This window comes from Chiroxiphia lanceolata, chromosome 4 (genome assembly GCF_009829145.1).
Source record: "Chiroxiphia lanceolata isolate bChiLan1 chromosome 4, bChiLan1.pri, whole genome shotgun sequence".
Taxonomy (NCBI): Eukaryota; Metazoa; Chordata; class Aves; order Passeriformes; family Pipridae; genus Chiroxiphia; species Chiroxiphia lanceolata.
The window spans coordinates 24,340,895-24,359,041 of NC_045640.1; the positions used below are offsets into that span (position 1 = coordinate 24,340,895).

The window sequence follows — 18,147 nt, forward strand, 5'->3', positions numbered from 1 at the left end:
AGTGTCCTGCTAAAAGCATGCAGCCACCAAGAAACTAAGTTGACTCTAAGAAAGCAAGAGAAATGCCAGTACCAGTTTCACCCCTTGTTGCTCTTCAGAAAGGATCTCCTCCTCCCCACTTTCCCAAGAGAGGGGAGTTAGAGTGATCCCACTGTAATGAACCTGACTGTTTTCTAACATCTTTATGACTAAGCCAAAAGTCACTATTCAGGCCTTGACTAAGTCTGCAGGAGGCAACTTACTGTAGATGTTCAACTTACAGTAGAAATGTTAAGCTCAGTACAGCAAAAGCAAGTCCTACAGGGTAGGAATAGGGGTATAGCACCTAGTTCCTCTGTCTCCTTGGGAGGGCATGTGAAAAACCACTGGAAGCTTATGAATACTTTCACATTCCTAACAGGAGCAACACTTCACACAAGACTAGCAAACTCATGAGGACATACAGAGGCACTACTACTACAGCTGTGTGCAAATTTCTGAAAAACATCCTGATTTTCTGATGCCTCTATTCACCCTCCTGGTTAAGATAATCCCTGCAGTACTGCTGTGCTAACCTGAACTTAGTGAAGGACAAGAAATCCTTTAAGCACAGCTTGTCAGTACCCTCTTCATAATCCCCAAGGAGAGGTGACCAGCCTGCCCCTCCAGGTGCCATGGGGGCAGAGGTAGCCAAGAGGATGCCCATCTGCAATCACGGGATGATCTACCAGTTGGAAGTACCACAGCTCTATCATCCCAGGGTTGTCCCTGCTCTGTGGGTGTGGCATGAAAGCAGCACTAATCAATGAGGGAGATAGCATGATGAAAGATGACAGTTTGGTTTTGAGCCCCCATAAATCCCATTCCCCTTGAGTGGCTTCTGATGTGCTCCTCTGAGAAGAATTTTACACCACGACAAAAAGCCTGAGGCATATTTGTCTTAAGTGCCAGGTGACTGCTGCAGAGTAAGCCCCTATGTGAAAGCCACCAATGTGCAGAATCTGAAAGCATCTGGTTCAAGGATACAGCTATTTCAGTCAGATACCAGTGTCTTGTATTGTTATACAAGTTCCTTAAATCTTCAAGTATCTGTTCAAAAGCTTTGACTGTACCTACATTTCTGTGGGTAAAGTTATGGTGATAGCCCTCATTATCAAGACCCCCATCTTACCCTCTGTTTAACTATTAACACAGCATTCTTGAAGGCACACTAGTTGCATAAATTCAGAAGGTATTATGTGACTAGTTGCAGGATAATTCTCTAGTATCCCACCACTATATTATTCAACTAAGACATCTGTACCTTCTAGACTGAAAGCTGTTCATAGTCATCCTTCTCTATCCTCCCCTCCGTTTCACAACCCCATGCAATAAGCCAAACACAACCACTGTCATCTCAAGGATTTTAATAGCACTGGCCAACTGAGAATAATAAAAACAGGTAGAAATAAAGTAACAGTAAAGGCAAAAATATCAAGATAACATAGGAATTATTCATTCCTGCTAATTAAATGAGGTAGCAAGCTGACTAACTTTTGGGGCTGAATTTATTTTTAATAATTTCTTCACAGCAGAAATTAATTTTTTGCAGACTCATTAAAAAAGCTGCTTTCAGATGAAGTATGTAAGCAGAACGAAGGAAAAAAATAACCATCAGGTAACAATCAGAGCCAGTATTTGCTTTCTGCTTGGGCTGACACCAAATTAAGGTAATTCTGCTTAAATTCAATGTTCAAACAAGCAGAATGCTCCTCTGCTGAAGATATGTTGCATTGCTGTAACTTAGGAAATACCTGCCCCAGGAATCTGATTAAATCAATAATTTGTGTGGCTGCACATGGAATGTAGGCAAGACAACTAAAGAATCAAAACTGAAGATCTGCCAGTGGATCAGTTCATAGCTGCTGGTCCACACCTGCATTAATGACATGACTGATGCATGCAGAACTATCCAGCTTCCAACAGATGCAGTTCAGACTGTATCACTGCAAACTGATCCCAGCCAGGAATGGGGTGTTATTGTTGCAGTCAGTTCTATTTTAGGGCTGGACCTAAAGCCTGCCAGTTTACTAAGAACTGATCTTTTGATTTCAATGCCAGTTAGAGCAAGCGTTTAACTGGGCAAAGAGTCACCCCAAAAGAAAATGAAAAATTGGTAAGACCAGAGTTCCTGATCATCGTCCATAACTGGACTAAGGTAAAAGGATATTCTATTTCTTTTGCTTTCATATCACTTGAAACATTTAAAGTGCTGTTTAGGAACATTTCTGGAAGCAGAAATCTGCAGTTTGAAAGTAACTTTTCCACTTAAAAGATGATTCATTATTAAAAACAGGTCTGTACCATCTTCAGTAACAAAAAAAAATTTCTATAAAAATAGATTTGAAAAGAGACTGATTTCACATGTATCAGGTACCATTTCTAAAACTGGTTTAGTTTATGAAAAATATAATTCCTTACAAAAAAGCATAGGCTTACAGTTATTTTCACTAAGAAAATCCACAGAATTCCTTCAGTACCTATTAAACATTATACTCTAGGCTTTTTGACAGGTGGATCCTGCAGGCTGAACTTAGGAATTTCACACGAAGAAGCAAAAGGAATTCTTTTGGCTGACACCTTCTTCCCAATTGTTTCAATCTGAAACAGAAAACACATATAACAAGTGAGTGTGGCAAGCTAACATAATCACTCCAGCCTATGAGGAACCTACAAGTTAAATTCAGGATCATGACTGCATTTCATGAACACTAGAATAACACAAGCCACAAAGCACAGTGTGCCCCGGGACAGTTTCTGTCATTGGAGTTGCAAAGAGTTTGTTTAAAAAAACCAGCAAACAACCAGCCTTTCACAGGTGCCTGCTTTACCTACTTAAAGCCACATCTTGCTAATTTGAATATTCACCTGCCTCAGTTTCCATAGGACTACCAAATACCATAAAATATTTCTTGGTATTCATAAAATGTAGGTTTGGACTCCTTTTCCTAAAAATTTATACTACATTAGCACTGAAAAATCTTTTTCCGTCCTTATTGCAGGTTGCTTTTTTTGAAGCAACACAACTCTGAAAGGCTAAAGGCAGCCAACACTATCCAAGAGAAAGCATGCAACAAAGCCAACACACACACAAACCAGGTACTGCAAAATTCAAAGAGCAAGGCAAGTTCCTCTAATTTCTAGGTCACACTAATGTAAATCACTAAGGACAGAGCTTGTAGAAAACAAAACATCAACCAGTAAGACAGTTCAGACACTCAATAAATAAGCAGAGCTGTAGCTTTCCTCTTAAATAATGCAGGTCAGATGCAAAGCACCAAAAGACAAAATACTTAAACTATTTTAACAAAATTTTGATTAGTATATTCTAGACAGATATCTGAGTTAACTCTGAAGAGAGTTGTTTAAAGAGTCAAGTGAGCTGTGTGTACTATATCTGTCCATTAACAGCTTCAATTGCCTGGTTAGATCAATTTATACAAGCTGGTTCACAAACAGTGTCAATAACTGTAGCTTAAACAGGGAAAAAAATATCAAGAGAGAAATCCTGTAGCCATTATACAGATAATCACAGTATTCAGGAGTACAGAGAATGAAACACCTGAAACATGCATCTGGCTTGTAGATTCTGTTCTTATTGGGTCTGGCTGAGATGCTTCTACCAGATTATTCAGGGATTTGGCAATTTTACTATTGGTCAAATGCCAAAAGTCTATGTCTATGCCAAAAGTGCTTCAAGGCCTTCAGTCAAGGCTTTCCCTGCTTGAGACCTGAGCAGAAGTTACTTTGCCTAGAATCACAGAGCTTCACATTCATACATCCTGAACTAAGCTTCCACTGTGGAAACAGGTTATAATTGAAGTGGTAGGTGTGCTATAAGTTATTTAAATGTTAGTTTAAGAAAAAGTCTAAAGCAACTCAAATTCATCAGTTAGAATCATATACAGTGGAATTACTATTAGCATCAGGCTGTCTAATCCAACAGCTTTTAATAAGGGAAGTTAAAGACTAGGGCCCTAAAAACTTAAATATTGTCCATTATGGACAAGATCCATTTTATTAGTTTATGCAGAGTATATAGGTCAATTGTTAAATGTCTTTGTAATGATATTCTGGATGAAAAATCTGGATAATAAACCTGGGTGACCAGCAGGATTCTGGATGGCAAACTCACAAATTGGTTAAAAATTCATCTAGAATTTCATAAAAGAAATGCAAAGGTACAGTCTGTGATCTGGAAAGCCTTTAAGCCATGAAAGACTTCAGAAGAGAAGTTCCTAGGAGAAATATAATTTGATGTAGAATTTGCTATTATCTTAGCAAAATGCTCAGATAAAAAGTTAAGCATTTGCTTCTGGGTTCTCTCTTTGGTGTAAACAAACACCACTGTTCTGATCTTCTGGTTGATCTTTATTGATCACAAAGGACTAATCAGTCAACTCCTCTAACCTCCAATGTAACACTCAAGCATCGACTTATCTTCAGATACATCTTTGTATGTACTGCCTTTTTTTTTATTTTTATTTTGATGGTAGTGGTATTAAAATAAGTTTCTAGGTAGAGGAAAATGATTCTACGATTCTAAGGCTTATACTGCTAAATGTTGATGGCGTACTCTGAAGTAGCTTGAATTTTAATAATTTCATTGACTGATGCTCTATTAAGATAATGGCGGAAGAGAGCAGTAGTGAAGAGACTTCGGAATAGACAGGTTTACATCTAAATCCTTACCTGAAAAGGTTTTTTTTTCCCTTGCTACTCAGTCATGGAAGAGGGAAGAGAACAGAAGGAAAGAAATATAAGCAGCATCAGCCAGCTGATTACCTGGAAGCCAATGACTTGTAGCTCATTGTGGAGATCATCTAGAACTCTCCTACCATCAAAGATAAATGCAGGCTTTAGCATTTTCTTATGAATACGTTCATAATCCAACTCCTGTAAAGGGTAATTAAAGCAAATAAAATAAATAACAGTACACTTCCTCTCTTTTCCTTTAGTTTAAAATAAAAATAACATTTACCTTAAACATGTCCCATTCAGTGCAAATTACAAGGGCATGAGCTCCATCACAGGCTTCGTAGGGATCTTGACTGATAGTGACCAACCGAGACACTGTAACAGAAGGAAAATAAAGTCTTATTCTGCACACACCTTTAGCATCAATCTGGCATACTCCTGGCAAAGGAGTCTCCTTCCTTGCCCTACACAAACAAGCAGTCACTCAGAGACATTTTCTATCAAGACATTTGTCACTTTGATTTTACTTATTTAAATGAAAGCAGCTTGTATCTGGCATCAGAATAGCGTCAGAGCACTTAAATGTTTCAAGTCCAGCATTCAAATTTGATGTAAACAGTCAAGCACATCTCTAGAATTAGAAGGTACTATGGCATGCTCAAATGCCAGCTCTCACAAAGGTTATTGTCTGTACAATAGCAGCACATCACAGTTTCTATTTAACACTCAGTTCACACTAGAGAAGATACACATGGCTCCTGGGGGCTGCCTTCATTCTCTGTCTGACTAGATGCCTAGAGGCCAACCTGTCCTTTCCCTCTAAATTCAAGGGCATTACAAACAATGTCCACCCTTCACTCTTCTTCATCACAGCTCATTTTCCTCCATTCTCTTCACCTTTACAAGGCTGATCTATTCTCCCCCTCCATCAACTCCATTTTCTCCCCTTCCTAATAAGAAAACAGAGGTCCCAAATACTCCCTGCTTCTCCCCAAGAAATTTTTAATCACAGATGATTATTTTAACATCTTCTTGAATTTAAGGAATTTGGAAGTTGGAATGAATTTGGAAGTGATATGAAGGAAGAGAGAATGCTCAACCATGAATTCCAGAACTACTTCTTTATTTCCATTTTAGATATGCAAGAAGGAACTAATGCAAGATAGAACTCAAGACAAAATGGAGCTGTCAGAATGGCACTAGTCTCTCCTTCTTTTAATTATACAGAGGGAAAACTCTTGGCATCTATTCAAATGAATATTATCTAAAGAAAAATATACAATAGTCCAAAATTAGCATTTATCTATAAAAGCTACGGGGAAAGGGAGAAGAGTTAGAGTAATCCTCTGAGCTATGACAACCTTCTAATAAGTGTAACCAACAGCACAATGTCATGCTGAAAATGAATGTATAATATTTAAACAGACCCCATGTATATTGAGAATAGGGTTGGAAGTGGGGAGTAAGCTTCACATGAGCATTTTTACCTTGGTTATCTTCTGAGACACCGGGATGGGAGAGATCCAAGATGATTTGTTCTTTAGGTACTTTAGGGTCATATATATGGAGCTTTGCTCCTTCATCCATTAAATACTTGCTAATGTAGATACTGGATGACTCTCTAGGGAAGAGAATCAATTAAAGAACCAAGTGGCATGTTCTAAGTAATGAAAATCTTCAGCTATCATTATATGCAATGACAAAGCTTTTATACCAGTTTTACATTCAATATCTTAGTGGTAACCACACCAGCAACAAACCTGAAATCTTGAGGGACGCCAAGGAGAGTAATATGAAAACCAAGTCTGTATCTCTCTTGCTGAGTCATGCAAGAGAGATAGTAAGTCCCAGGACTCCTAATGACCATAATTAAGAAGGCACAGAGCTTATAAGCATTCCCCACAAACTGCAGTTGAAGAGTTGTATCAAGTTTGAGCTTCACAAGAAAACAGAAATAAACACCCTCAGGAAATAAAGCCAAAACTTTGGCTCTACACAGCAATTTAGAACCAGCTGCAAAAATGTTTGTATTCATTTCTGTGGAGAACGAAAGGACTCTCAAAATTTATCTTTGCATATGCAAGTTAGCAAGAAATAGAGTTATCTGCTTGATCTTCTGAATGAGTCAAGTATGTTGTAGAGGTAAAGAATCAATTGTCTCACCCACATAAGAAAGACCAACCCTTTTTACAAACCAATTCAGTCACAAGCAATGAAGGGTCCCATATCTGATCTGTTTTTATTAATGCAATTCAACTGGGGGGTTTAGCTGCATGGCTGGTGACAGCTGTAGGGAATGCATGTTAGTGAACTGTGCTCGCTTTCTTACCTTGTGTCCCCAGTATCCTTTTTGAACGCAAACCCTAAAATAGCAATCTTCTTGTCAGTGACAGTATTGAACAAGCTGTCAATAATGCGGGAAGCAAATCTTCTCCTCTGATAATCATTCATGTCTATGACCTGAAATGATATAAGGCATGTTGGTACAGAAAGGAGACATTTTAACTATAAACAGATTCTATTAACGATCAAGCCAAGCTACCCACACAAGTTTAACAGAGGTTTAAAAGAGAAAGCTACATATTTTTACTCAGTATCATAAGTAATCCAAAGATAAATTTAATTAATTTATCAAATTATGAACTAAATCCTATTTTAAGCCGTAACTACAGATACACATACACACATCCTATCATTCATTATCTAGTTTAAAGGCTAGGTTTTTTTCAGATTGTTTTTAAGGAAACTATAAAAATTATTGCTTTCCATGTTTCTGCCTAGAATACAATTTCATTGTTAGAGTATTTGATGTCACATGGACATCCCATTGCCAGACCCACACTTCTTTACACACCATGTGTAACAACTGTGAGAACATTTTTAGCCTTTTTAATGCACACTAACAGATACCAATACACAAAACTAGTGTAATTCAGCCACATTTTTAAATGCCTCACTTTTGTTATTTTGTTATTAAATAAAAGTGGGTTCAATCACCAGCTGTTCCTATGCTTTCCTCCAGCCTGCTTCAATACTTTGATCTCCAGCCCTTACACCCCGAAGGCACCGAGATCACTGTTCGAATAGGAAAGGTAGGTTCCCCCACCTAGTCAGTATTCAAAGTGGACTGCAAGGACCTACACACATCCCTCTGGGTTTTTGAAATTAACCCAAATCAAGAATTAACAGCAGCAGCCTACAAAACAAATATATAACAAACTATACAGTAGAAGGATATTGGTGAACTAGATTCATTTAAGGAAAAGAAATAAAAGCAGTGAGATTTTTGCAATTCAACAGGGCAGTGTCAGGCAATGAAGGCACAGCTGATAGGGCAAGAGGAATATATTTCTTTCTGTAGGTTAAGTTTTCAAGGAATGAAGATTTTGGTATTAGAGACTCCTGCCCTGTCTAAAGTCAAGAGAGAATAAAACTTAGGATTCTGGGACTGTTCTGATCAGCATATCCTGCAGAATTTGCATCTGGTCTGAGCTGTCCTATGTGCATGGGCTGCTGAGAGTGCAGCACTCAGGCCACAAAGAAGGGGCTCACACAGTTGCTTGTATGGGTGCACATGTGTGCATTACATGCCTTGAGCCCTCAGTGTGGGCTGGGGCACACAGACCTCTGTGAGATGACAGTGCTCTGGGGAAGCAGAAGTTGCAGGCAGGGGGTTGCACTACACAAGCATAGCATTTTACCTTACCCTAACTCTGCAGCACCTGTTCTTACAATCTGATTTATCCACAGCTGAGTAAGCCATAGAGAAACACTGCTCTTAAAAGAGAGTAAGAGAGTATAAAAGCACTAAAAGTATTTTAACTAGTTTTTTTTACAGTAACAACGCAACCTTTTAGGCTTTTGTTAAATAAAAAAAACCCCTCCAGACAGAGCAAACTCTAAGTGTTTCTGTGCAGTTGTGTTGCCAAGATACCAAGTAGGCTGCATTTTGAGAAGGACCCTTGTGATCTCAGAGGACAGAGCCAAACCAATTTCGTTTTTCTTTCAGGACAGTATTAATTTTCCCCTATACATCAGATTATCAGTGAGGTAACATGCTGGTTCCTGCAGCTCCTACTGTTCCAGGGATTGTCTGTTGTCTGCTTACATCTTACACTTAGTAAAAGCAGTACTTCTTGAAGCAAACGTGAGAAACTATGGCTTGTCTTCTTTCCTACTGTGGCAATGCATCCAAGTCCTGTACTGAACCAAGCCTCTCCTGGATGCTTGCACAAGGTCTCTGTACTGATGGGATCACAAGCCTCTCCACCATGGACTAGGCCATTGTAATGAAGGATGTTTTTAAGGAAGATGTCAATCCAAACCTTTGAAGGCAGATGGCATAAAACCCATGTCTTCCTTGTCCCAAGCAATTAATGTAAGTTATTGCTGACTGGCCCCTGGCTGGAAGTTAAACTACCTGAACAGAACATAGAGAGCCACTGGACATCACAGGTAATGGAAGAAGCTCACAGAAGTCACAAATAACACTCAGATATGGCTGTGTTTTACAGGTAGTTATGAGGGAATTACGAGGGAGATCCAGCCAAGCTTCAGACATTTGAAGGGATTATTCGGGACCTTTGGGGGAATAGAATCTTGCCAAGGCAAAAAAGCCTAAGTAATCCCATGAACAGTACCACGTGGCCATGATGACCTAGAAAATGATATAAGAAATACTGTACTTCGGTACAGATGGAGCACAACTGATCAGTGATGAAGTCATGATTATGGGCAGGTTGTTTATTTGGCAGCAGACTGGGATGGAGAAGAGTGAGGGGAAAAAAGACTAGCTAGAATGAAGATTAAAGAAAGTAAAGCTGCTAATAAGGTAGGTAAATCATGTGCTCAGTGTTCTGGGGGCATCCGCTAGGCAGCCTTATACTTGACCACCACAGATAAATCAGGACAAAAAAAACATAGGTGTTTTTTTGACCATACCACACATTTCAAAGCTGCTTCTCATTCAGGACTGGGAAAAAAGGTGAAGTGTTAATAGGGAAACACTTGCTAGTACAGACTGAGTATCACAGTATTGTTGCATTGGAGCTAGACCTGAGAGCATCTACATCTTCCCAACCATTCCTAACATTATACTGGGGAACAACAGCAACCGTGTTTATTAAAAAAAATAGTAAGTTCTACTCAGTTCTTTCAGAACCATAAAAGTAGACCCTGAGGAAAAGATCACAAGTTCTGAATTCAAAGTGGACAGAGATACCCAACTGCAAGAGGAGGACAGGAACCACATGCTTGTACTTCACATTTTCTATTGCTGCTTTTAGACAACTTCCCAAATCATTTGATCCAGACAACTTAATTCACCCCCAGAAAGCCTAAGAACCCACAAGTATCAAATGCCACTAAAATATTAAGGTGATCAGCATTAAGGTATGTGCTCCTTAGAGCTGAAACACAGATTATATATATGTGGACAATGCTTATAAGCTGAGTGCTGAAGAAATGTCATCCTCTCAAACAAAAGAAACAAATGGTGAAGAATTTGTACCTGTTGCCAGTAGCGAGCTACCTCAGGTAAGTTCAGTGCCTCACAGAGGTACACTAAATTCAATACATCCTTCTGAAAACAGCTACCTCCAAACCCTGAAAGAGCAAATGGTTATTTTACAGGTGACTATGTTACTGATCTAAGCCAATTTTTGGAATCAAGTAGGTTTTGGTAGTCATTGGCACAGTTAGCATTATAATTTTTCCCAGTATTTCACTGCTAGTAAATGAAAAACCTTAATAATCTCTCAAAAGCTAACTCTTGGACCTACTTATTTTGTCAGTTACAAAAGCCTTAAAATCTGCTTCAGGTTCCAGTGAAGTTGATGAAAGTTTTAACCTAGACTTGGGGACTGGTATGAAAAAAAGCAGCTATGGGCTATCTTATTATAAGTGGGTGGACAAGCTTCTGGGCTTGCTCTCCCCCCACCTCAAGATTTAGATTAATATTTCTCAGAACAAGTGTGTTAACATTAAGGTCTTTCCTCCCACATCCCCAAATGGATATCTAATCACTGCCAAGAACCAAAGATCACCACAGCTGACCAAAGGGCAACTGAGACAATTAGAGGGATTCTTGAACCTAGAACTTTGTTCAGCAAGCACAATCTCAGAAACAACACATTATGGAAGGAATTATAATGATCTAAGAATAATTTTGGTAATGTATTTGCTCTCTAATTTTCACTCTTACATAGGCTCTAGGATAGGTTCTAATTAATAAGGTTATTTTAAAGTCACACTTTCCAGCTTGAAGTCATACAGATAAGGCTTTAGTCTTGTTCTGAGGTTTCAAAGTTTGATGTACTGTCACCACTTTATGTTTTACTCTCTAGTAAATCTAATCAAGAAATGACTGGATGTGGCACTTAGTGCCATGGTCTAGTTGGTGAACAGTGGTGAACAGTCAAAGGTTGGACTCTATCTTGGAGGTCTTTTCCAACCTTAACGATTCTAAGAATTCATCCTACAAATTAGAAGCTGTCATCACATTCCAACCTAGAGGTATCATCCTCTCTCAGGCCACTGGCAGCAACTGCCAAACAAAGTTGCAGCAGTTAAAATTGGGAAGACATTTTGGAGAGCTCTATCACCCACGATGCTTCAGAAAAATAAAGTTGCAGCTTTTCTTTCTAGTGTCACAGGCAGGATAAACCATGCACTCTCCAGTTTCAGATTGGCAGGGTCTAGAGCAACCTCAGTCCTAGACATTTAACCAGAAAAAGAGATTTATACTAGTGATCTACAGCAATATTTTCATGAATTAACCATTTCTAATGCTGTAGAAGATTTTAGAGTTTTAGATTACTTACTTCAAAACACTGCTAGTAAGCCTATTGCACTGTTAAACAGAAGTCCAAGGGGAAAAAAAAAAAAAGAAAAAAGTAGGAATTTTTCATTTACCAACACTGGCTTTGAGAAACTTATTTCCAATTCTTTGGTCTGTTCCAATAGCTCTTGCTACTTCTTCAACATCTGCTCCTGTAGCTTCACACAGAGCACTGATTGAGTTAATGCTGCTGATTCTTTGGGCAAGGAAAGCATTAGCTGCCTGTAAACAAAAAGCATAGTAAAGAACTTTATTTTTCCAGAAATGAAGATGTTCACAGACCAAAGGGAGTTGCTACTGAAAGGATTACTTCAGTATCTATGTAACTCTGTTGACATACAAAATGGTAACATAACTAGTTTACTACATAGATGCCAGTTAATGGGATCTAAGCGAAACATTGTAATGCTTAATTTGCAGAGTTTGAACCATTTTATGAGGCAATCAGTTTCTGCAGCACTGGAGGTTTATTCTTAGTAATAAATAACACAGCAATAAGAGTGAGAAAATGACTTCATGGAAAGTTGTTATCATCTATTAGCTCAGCTGAGATAACTGGAAGAGATTAATATCCTTTGACATGCATATTGGGTCCTCCCAGCCTCATCTGTATTTGCTAGCTGCATCACTCAGTATCATTGAAATTCTGCTTCTGAGCTTTGTCTCACTTCTACCCTTTGCTCTTTGCAGAAAACAGCAGTGAGTAACACCAACCAGTTTAGAAAGTTCTGATGACCACGTATTGGTTGTGAGGATTTTTTCTTTGGGCACCCAGTGCTCATAAACAGCACAAAGAGCACGGACAGCTTTCTGTCCCTCTGGAGAGTCATCTCCACCGATAAGCACTCTGTCTGGGTTCTTCAGGTCCTTGATGGCTGTTCCTTCTGCAAGGAACTCTGGGTTGGACAGCACCTACAGGCACACAAAAAACCAAAAACCAAAATAAAAGACAAAAGCAACAACCAGCCTTTAAATACACAACTCAAAGTTCATGTTTACCTGCAAATCCAAGTTAGGCTTTGTATTAGCATCAAATATTCGACGAATGCTCTCTGCAGCACGTACTGGAACTGTGCTTTTCTCAGTGACAATTTTATAGCCATTTGAATTCTGTACAATTCTTCTAGCACAAGCTTCAATGTATTTCAGATCAGCTGCTCGGCCTTTTCCCATTCCATAGGTCTTTGTTGGAGTATTAACCTAATTACAGATACATGAAAGGTGTAGAAATGTTGCAGGTCAGTACCTCCTGCGTTAAGGGCAAGGTGAAATTGCCAAGACTGACAGACTTTTCCTTCCCAGAGGAAGGAAAATTCTTCTACCCCAAAATTATTCTGGTTACCATATCAGATGAACAGCTATTAGCTGTCTCAATTACTCATTTTGTTTTCTACTGAAAGCTCGCTGGCCTCTATTCAAACAGGATTTAAACAAGCGCAATTTATAGCAGCTCTACAGGCTTTGGTGAAACATAGTCCTTATTCTGGAAACACCAGTAATTTCTTCATGATTATGGCCAGCCACCTTCTGTTACTTGGCCCACGCTAAGAGTGCAAAGGTTCACAAAAGAACCTTGCAGCTAGCTATAGTTTAAACTCACTTTGCAGTGAAATCTAAGTGTAGAGCTGATGAAAATCACTACACTGAAGTACAAAGAAGAGGCAACATGAGGGTAAACACATCCTTTAGATTAAGACAGAGGGTCCTTTTCATTACAAACTGAAAGAAGAAATGGCAACAACATGTATAACACAACAGCATGTTTTGAACCAAGAACAGGTGGCAATATATGGGCAGTAATAGTGGCAGTCATCCAGCCACGCAGCATTCATTTTAGATTTAATCAATGGAGAAAAATACAATCAGAAAGAGAGCTCCGTACTACAGTGTCCTAACAAAGAGGAGCTCTCAAGAAAAAAGAACTTCAGTAATAAAAAAGCCCTCAACTGTGGCCTATCAAGACAAATAGCAAACAGTTCTTTTGGATTCTGCATTAGTAACAACATTCTAAATTACGCAAGGTCACACTGTTCATATTTGACTGGATCCTCTTTCCAGTGGTGTCAACAGCTTCAAAATATTAAAGCTAGAGTATTAAAGCCATACCTTCTTCCATTAATACACTATTTTTAAAAGTTTCTAGAAATAAGTCATCTTTATAATCCAATAACCAGCATATGATTTTGCATCCCTCTCTAGGAACTTTATCAGTATTATTAAGATCCCATAGATTTCAGTAGTACACTGCGTGACAGAGCTGCACTACATTTGGCTCTAAGATTCCATACACATAACCAAACTAAACATCATTACCATTTTGACTTAGAACCTGTTCATTTGTCAAAGGTGTTGCTGGTTATTAAAAAAAAAAAAAAAAATCTTACTTAACACTCTTCCTACAGTACGCAGAAAGACAAGAATCTGTGACACAGTGACATCACATTGTGAACTGAAACTACATGACAAAACAAAGGCAGAAAGAAGACCAACTTAATGATTTGATAAGAAACAAAAAAAAAAAAGACAAACATAACCACCTTCTCCCACTAAACTTACAGATATAAATACAAGATCAGCTTCTCTAATGGCATCATCAATACTGGTGGAAAAGAAGAGGTTTCTTCCTCGACATGATTCTACTACTTCTTTTAACCCTGGCTGGAAAAAAAAAAAAGCAGTTAAGGTTAATGCAGTTAGAAGAACAACAAACTGTATGATCAAACCATTTCAGATACAGAGAGACTTCTCCCCCTCCTCAGTGCAGCATGTTTTCAGTCTGCCATGAGTCAAGCTTCTATAGATTTACACTGTGAAAAAAGTAAAGCCCTTTTTTATTCAAAAGGCTCAGAATGCTGTCTTGAAACTTTCACCACACTGAACTGTTACCTGTACAGCCAGATTTTAGCCTCTAGTTATTCCCACGCTTAATTCTATTATCATGAGAAACAATTAAAGAAATACCTGTAGAGGGATTTTAAGTAGATTCAAAAACTGATCAGCAAAAAAAAAACCCCAGCCCACAAAGAAGTCTTCCACCCAGTCAGCAAGCCCAGATCCAGTGAAAGATAGGCAGCAGAGACACATGGGTGATCAAGACCACTCCTTTTAGGAACCACCCATCTTTGGGTCAGATTAAGCTTGTCATGGCACCACATGTATGGGGGGAAGAATCACAGCCAATAATATGATGAGATTCTTTCCAGAGACACATAACATTTTCCCTTCCCTTAACACTTCCACTCAGGCAAGAGAAGCAGGAGGTCACACATGGGTGAGCAATCCTCTGTATGAGAATGGTCCAAAAAAGAATTTACCTAAGATATAGTTGTCATAGATAAAAGAAGCCTTTACTTTTTGTTTGAATAGTCATACACTTTCTTCTGGTAATCAAATCTCCAACTTGAGACACCTATCATGACGTTAGATATTTGAGTAAATGCCAGAAAGGCAAAAGTTCACTGGATGGAGAGAAGAAAAAGCAGAAGCTTTCTTATGCAAGACATTTCTACAGTCTCATTTTATATCAAATGCCACCTACTTAAAAGGAAAACAAAAGTCAGAACAGGCAAAATAACACGTTACAACCCACCAAGTGTTCCAACTACAGTCTTCCTGGGATGTAAATAGAAAGGCAGCCCAATAGACAATTTCTGACAGCGAAAAGAAAAAACCCAAAGCAAAAAAAATACAAAAACCTCCCTGTGCAATGACTCAATTTTATAACTGTCTGAACTAACTCTTGGCAGTTTTTGTACATTCTTTGTAAGCAAATGACACCATTCCAGGAAACAGATGTTGTGACTTTGGGTTTAGGAAAAAAAAAAATTAAAAAAAAGCATGCCAAGACTAGGTCTACTTTAGCTCATTTAGTCTAAGTGTTTACAGAAAACAAAGCACTTGCTTTCACAAACTTTATTCATGTCTCACCTGCTAATCTGAACATTATACACATTTTCCTTTGAATTTGTATGACAAAGGAGGTCTATTCATCTTCACTTAGTCACAGTATAGCTTTGGTTTTCAGAGGGAAAAAATGTGCATTAGTGTTACAGCACAGACTTCTTATAGCAAAAGAATAACTGATAGTACCAGGCATATGCCTTGTCTTTGGGAGACAAGTGAAGATAAGTTTTCACTCTTAGTAAAGAAAAGAACTCAAATCTGTAAAAACTAAAAACTATATCTCGTGAAAGAATAAAGGAAAGAAAAAGAGACCTATTCTTTTAGGGTGAAAAAGAGTAGAAAATTACGAGTGCTAAGAGAAGCAAAATAGAAAACTGCTTTACATATTTTGAAATTCAAGTCACTTTGTAATGAAGGAGTGACAGTGTGATACATTCATTTGGCCTAGTCTTCCCAGGTCAGATTGAAGGTTTATGGTACAAGTGAATCAGGAACATAACTGTCCCCATCTTTCAACATAGTGAAAGTTGAGTAGCACAGACTGGATTTTGTCAGTTTTCAAAATGTGAATAAAGCCTACAGTTCAATATTACACATTCTTATGGTGCTACAACACCACAGATAATATCTATAACAGAACAAGAGGACTATGTTACGATTAAATTGGGTCCCGAAAGAAACTCAGCATGATTTAGCACAACTCACTATATACAGAATTGAATTTTCCTTACTAAGCCCTTCATATAATCATTAATACCTGTCTGCATCAGCCATATTAAGTTATTTAAAATATCTGGTTTAATGAGCAGTAGTGAAAAGCAGCTGTTCCAGAATACTCTTTTTGAAGGGCATTACTGTGCTAAACTTGACAAGCTTCAGAAATGGGCTATGGGGAAATGCCATGTGGCAGGAAGCAAGCAAATGCAACACTGGCTGGAATAAGAGACAACAGTGACATTACCTCGTAGATTGGGAGCGTATCTGAATTCCAGGCATTGATTCTGGCCTCATTGACGTCCACGACAGTCACTTTGATATTGGGACACATTTGGGCAATAACACTACAAGTTGGCCCACCGACATAACCAGCACCAATGCAGCAAATCTTCTTAATTTCAAACATGATTGCTCTGGTAAGAGGAAAGGAAAATCAGGAGCTGTAAATTAAAACAGTGGCCAACAATTCAAGGAACTCAGAGTACTGATGATTTCAGATTTTATTATGCTGCCGCAGAAATATTTTCTTACAGCTGGTCTCTTGAAACGAATCGCTACTCCCGTCTCCCACCCGGGAAGACTTTGGAGTCTGCCCCTCTCCAGCAGAGCACCAGCACACACAGACGCCTGAGGAAGCGTTTCTGTGGTCGCTTTGAATCCTGCCACCGCCGCCACCATCCTGGGGCCGGGGAATTGCTGATGCCAGGCAGTCCCGGGCAGGAGCAGCGCCCACCGCCGCGGGCAGCGCACGGCGCGTTCCGGCGCGGCCCCACGGCCGCAGGCAGAGCCGGCCGGGCCGGGACCCCGGGCCGCGCCCGGTCCCCGGAGCCCCTCGGCCAGGAAAGGGAGGCCGCAGCTCCCGCCTCCTCCCCGGCGAAGGGAGCGGGCCGAGCTGACCGCGCTCTCCCCGGGCCGGGCCGACCCCGCGGGCTCCATCCCTGGGAGCGCAGCGGGAAGGGAGCGGCTTCCCGGCCGCGCCCGGCCCCCGGGGCGGCAGCGGCGGGACCCGCGGCCGGCATCGCAACCTCAGCCTGCAGACTTACTGCGGATCGAGCGGGAGCGCTGCGGAGGGAATACGCGGCGGGGATGCCCGGGGAGGATGCTCGGCGGGCTCAGCTCGACGCTCCACTGCGAAAGGAGCGGCGGCCGCAGCGGCCGCTATTTAAAGGGCCGCCGCGGGGCCGAGGCGGCTGCTTCATGGCGGGGACGCGGAGCGAAGCCGCCCCGCCTCCTTCTTCCCCCGGGGGCGGGGAGCGGCGCCGCCCCGCCCGCCCGGCGCGGGGCCGGGAATGGCCGGGGGCGTTCGGGCAGGGCAGGGCAGGGCCGGTCCCGCCGGGGTGCGGGAGGGCCTCCGGGCACGGATGGGGACTTTGGGCCTGCAGTGGGGCTGGGCTGCTAAACTGCTCCTCTCCTCTGCCTCGCGGAGTTTTTGTAAGAGAACTTAATTGTGGTGGTTGAATACGCGCGTGAATAATTTTTCTGTCCTTTAGCTAAGCTTACTGTGAAGCAAAGAACTCGGTGTTCACTCTCTCTCCTGTAGTGCGGCGCCGTCGCAACAAAGGGAAGTGAAGGGAAATGTGGATAGGTAACAGTAAAGTACAGTGTATAAAGTCCAGGCTGCAAACATTGCCCAGTGTAAGGAAATAAAACGACCTTGCACTCTCGCCCTTGTAATCTGTGCACTGCCTAGGGACCTCTTGCCTAGCAGTAATAAAGTTCTCAGATACTACTCTTGCCTCTTGTGTAAATATGATTTGTTATTAGTATACTGCATCTGACTTTGGGAGCAGAAAGATAGTGAGATATCTGCAGTCTTTTCTTCTCCAGTGCATTCATGTTCACTTACACTGCATCTCCCAGAAGCTGGGTGGCGTGGTTTTTTGCTGCATCTGCAATATTGTAGTGATTTATGCCTTTAACAGATTACAATTTCTATGTTAAATGTTGCCAGACTAGGTGGATAATACACGTAT

General features: G+C 40.4%; 1 protein-coding gene across 1 annotated transcript; it reads right to left on the reverse strand.

The window, feature by feature from the left end:
- Window positions 1-1,368: 1,368 nt before the first annotated feature.
- Window positions 1,369-17,422, reverse strand: UGDH (UDP-glucose 6-dehydrogenase). Its single transcript, XM_032685853.1, has 12 exons — window positions 17,218-17,422; window positions 16,419-16,587; window positions 14,111-14,212; window positions 12,554-12,754; window positions 12,269-12,466; window positions 11,629-11,776; window positions 10,226-10,320; window positions 7,046-7,176; window positions 6,204-6,337; window positions 5,000-5,091; window positions 4,804-4,914; window positions 1,369-2,619 (listed from the first exon to the last, which is right to left on the reverse strand). The coding sequence occupies exons 2-12, from the start codon at window positions 16,578-16,580 to the stop codon at window positions 2,509-2,511; spliced, it is 1,485 nt and encodes a 494-aa protein (XP_032541744.1). The 5' UTR covers window positions 16,581-16,587; window positions 17,218-17,422; the 3' UTR covers window positions 1,369-2,508.
- Window positions 17,423-18,147: the final 725 nt, after the last annotated feature.

Coding starts and splice junctions, on each gene's coding strand:
- UGDH (XM_032685853.1), bottom strand. CDS start 16,580: ATGTTTGAAATTAAGAAGATTTGCTGCATTGGTGCTGGTTATGTCGGT. Junction 6,338..7,045: donor AAGGATACTGGGGACACAAG/GTAAGAAAGCGA, acceptor TCTCTTCCCTAG/AGAGTCATCCAGTATCTACA. Junction 5,092..6,203: donor TGTCTCAGAAGATAACCAAG/GTAAAAATGCTC, acceptor CTTCTGTTACAG/TGTCTCGGTTGGTCACTATC.